The following is a 3,967-nucleotide window of genomic DNA, read 5'->3' on the forward strand; positions in this document are numbered from 1 at the left end:
TACAGCCTGTATAGTTTGGGGGAAAAACACGATGGTAGCCTATGGTAGAATTCAGGTCTACAAACACATAAAATGATTATTCTGACACTAGCTCATTTGACTACCTTATTCAATGAAACTTTTATTCAAGTTGCAAAAAAAAAGATAGCTTTCCATTTCATTCAATTTTCCTGTTGTAATACATATGCTAAATTTCTTGCAGTGTACTACGCCTACTGGTTGGCACGAAGATAACTTTAAAACTTATTTTCTCAAAAACTGTTTGAGAGTTCCAGTGACAAAATGTTAAATCTGTAATTAAAAACTAAACCCAAAAATGTGTCTGTATATCTGGGACAGGATGCCTAATGTTAATGATACTATGGTATAAAATTATATTCCTTCTGCTCCAATGAGTGCCTGAAGATTTTATTATAAGAGCAGGATTTCTTCTGTGATCTTTAACCAAAGTTAAAACAAAGCTTTTGTTGAGGAAATGCTTGCGTTCTAGCTAATTGTAAGTAATATTTTAATAGCTTCAAGACAAACTTTTACAAGGCACCTGAATACAGATACATTAAAGGAAAAAGAGAAAATACACACATCACTTATAAATGAATATAAGTTGCTTCTTGCTTTTGAGGCTGAAGCATGTATTAAGTGTGTAATATTGCTGTACATTTTTTTGAGCAGTCACTATATCTAACATTCAGAAATGCATTAAAAAGATAAAAAAAAGAACAAAACCCTTTGTGATAACAAATTGCTTGCTGTTTTCCCAAATGAGATATCTGGAATAGAACAAAAAGAACAACATTGTTCTGGCACTGTTTTATTCCAACCCTTGGCAATAAATAAGAAGCTATAAAAGGAACCTTTGTCACCAACAACCCCCTGATCGTGGGGAGGGGAAAAGGGAAAGGGAGTCCGGATTTTTTACTAGCTTACAATTTTATGCAACATATGATGGCAGTCACATTGTGTAGTTTTACAGAGGAATATTCTTATCTGAGTAGAACTACTGACAATCCCGCAAGACTGTATGTGAGAACCTGAGGATCTCAGTCCAATGTCCTACTGGTGTTACATAGTATTAGTTATGCTAACAACGTGACTAAAGTCTGCCCCATAATAAGAAAGTACAGAACCAGACTTAAATTTCTAATAAAAATAACATAGAAGACATTACCTCTAGCTGCTTAATGGCAAAAGGAGAACCATCTTGTTTTAATTTTTTAACAATTTCTTCCATACTATTTGCTGAAAAAAGACTAAAAGAAAAAAAAAGTTAATAAATGAATTAACTACTTCAGCCTTCCTCTTCCCTGTAAAGTGCTAATAACACAGAAATTAGAAACGGAATATAACCAGCTGATTTGGCTTTTCTTAGCAATGTGTTCCCTGTTGTTCAGTTTTAGTAACTCAGTTGACAGGCATCTCCTCTTCCTTCAGAAATCTCTAGTGTTTCAATAAACCTCACTTGCAAACTCTGATATTTAACCAGAAACTTTAATTACTACTATCAGTCTTATCCGTGTTTTTATAACACATCAAATCTTTAGCTGTCAGCTCCATTCTATTGATTCGGTGTCAACATCTTTCATCTCTATACTTAGTTACTGCCATCCTTCTTCAAGAGTTTTAGCTGCTGCTTATAGAATCATAGAGTGGTTTGGGTTGGAAGGGACCTTAAAGATCATCTATTCCAACCCCCCTGCCATGCACAGGGATGCCTCCCACTGACCTGGGTACTCAAAGCCCCATCCAACCTGGCCTTGAACACTTCCAGGGATGGGGCATCCACAACTTCTCTGGGCAACCTGTCTCAGTGTCTTACCACCCTCTCAGTGAAAAATTTCTTCCTGATATCTACTCTAAATCTCCCCTCGTCCAGTTTGAAGCCGTCACCCCTCATCCTATCACAACAATCCCTGATGAGAGTGCCTCCCCATCTTTCCTGTAGGCCCCCTTCAGACACTGGAAGGCCCCTGTAAGGTCTCCCCGGAGCCTTGTCTTCTCCAGGCTGAACAACCCCGACTCTCTCAGCCTGTCCTCATAGGAGAGGTGCTCCAGCCTTCTGATCACAAGAGTGGAGTAGAGGGGCAGAATCACCACCCTTGACCCGCTGGCCACACTTCTTTTGATACAGCTTAGGATACGGTTGGCCTTCTGGGCTGCAAGTGCACATTGCCAGCCATGTTGCATCTTTGTGGCCCTCCTCTGGACCCATTCCAAGAGGTTCATGATCTCACTTATCACTCTCACTTATTTCTCCTTCCCTTCCTGATACACAGAAGTTGCAAACAGTCATAGAAATGGCCTTGTACCAGTGAGTGTAAATGTGCTATGTAACATTTCCTGTCCAACTGAGAAATTACTCTCACAAATCCCCATCCAATTTTTATAGAAAATGTTCGTTTTAATGTGCCGTAGGGTAGTTGCTTAATATAATGGTGTACATATCAGGCAAATGTGCTCAAGTATTTAATATACGGATGAGCGAAATATTTAATACACTTCAGGTAAAGCTCCCTAGAGACAAAAAAGTTTAAGTGACTAACTTGAATGTAATTTCTGTCACCTTATCTGTGGAACGCTGATACTGAAAATATTTAATACACTTCAGATAAAGCCCCCTAGAGACAAAAAAGTTTAAATGACTAACTTGAATGTAATTTCTATCACCTTATCTGTGGAACGCTGATACTGTTTCTGGATTTAACTTCATGTTCTCTATCCAAAAAAGAAAAAAAGTAGTATTGCTGAATACCTGTTAATCTTCTCCATATGCTCATCAAGTATAAACTCCTTTTCTTGATCAATTTTGCTCTATTTAAAAAACAAATACATATTTTACTTGGCTATTTTAGACTGAAAAGCTTATCAGAACTGAAAAATTTCAATGACCTGTGTTACAAAAATATCATGTCATAAATGAACATTAATATTCATAAGACACTGACATTTTTAATGAATTACAATTTTGCAGTGTGTATAAATGAACATGTCACTTCATCTTGTGAATGTTAAAGATGTCACCTCATAATGCAGTGGTTGCTCTGAGCTACTATGCATGCATATTTGACTGGGTGGTTATCTTGTGTACAAGTAATCATGATTATTCTATCAACATATTTCTACCAAACACACTAAGAAAGCCAGCACAGATATATCTACGCAAAAACCTGAGAATGTTTAAAAAAAAAAGTTTGATTTTCCTTAAAAAATATACAGACATGTATATATGTATGTTTTTTAAAAAAATGCATTTCTCTTCCTTATGTTTTTTCTGTCATTTTACAAAATTTTATTTAGAAAACTAGAGTGTGAAAGATATGTTGGCCTTATGTGGAAGGGCTGTCAAATGTTTCAGATCTTCTGGCATTAAGGGGTTTTAGGACATAAGCAGATGTTTCAGTAACAGCAGCTGAAGCTGAGACAGGTTCCCTGTCATTTCAGCTCTGATACCTAAAAATACACAGCTTCCTTTTCCATTCAATGACATTTTGTAAAGCAGTATGCTGCAATATATAATCACTCCTATTTCATAGCTTTCTATTTTGTCAAAATAATCAGTACTACTATGTAAATTGGCTTATCCCATTTATTTTTCTAATTAATCTTTATTTATGAACCTAGTAATTCCAAAACAGAACTAAGAAGAGTAGACACTGCTCATTTTAAAGCCAAACAACTGGGGAGTAGTACTCAGACTGACTGAATACATTAAATCCTGATTCAACTCCAGAAGTTTCCTCTTTTGAAATAAAATGACAATGCCTACCAAAACAGCTAAAATAGCCACCGAATAAACTGACTGTGAAGCCAAAACCTTTTATTTTCATGCCCATTGTTACATGGGGCTAATACAAATACTAATTATGTGTTATCAATACAGTGACATTTACCTCCAAAATCACAACAGAGAACTATGGGTTTGTCCACTGGCAAAACAGCACCTTTCTCCCCCTCAAAATATTGCTTTAAG

The 3,967-nt window shown here is 36.3% G+C and overlaps 1 protein-coding gene across 1 annotated transcript in view; it reads right to left on the bottom strand.

The window, feature by feature from the left end:
- The window catches only part of HIBCH (3-hydroxyisobutyryl-CoA hydrolase), a 66,067-nt gene that overhangs the window by 11,441 nt on the left and 50,659 nt on the right, over window positions 1-3,967 (bottom strand). Inside the window, exons 12-13 of the mRNA XM_009890219.1 lie at window positions 2,750-2,808; window positions 1,169-1,250 (exon numbers count right to left, since the gene is read on the bottom strand). Coding sequence (XP_009888521.1) covers window positions 1,169-1,250; window positions 2,750-2,808 — 141 coding nt within the window. The remainder of the gene's footprint in view (window positions 1-1,168; window positions 1,251-2,749; window positions 2,809-3,967) is intronic.

Source organism: Charadrius vociferus, unplaced genomic scaffold (assembly GCF_000708025.1).
Source record: "Charadrius vociferus isolate BGI_N301 unplaced genomic scaffold, ASM70802v2 scaffold147, whole genome shotgun sequence".
NCBI lineage: Eukaryota > Metazoa > Chordata > Aves > Charadriiformes > Charadriidae > Charadrius > Charadrius vociferus.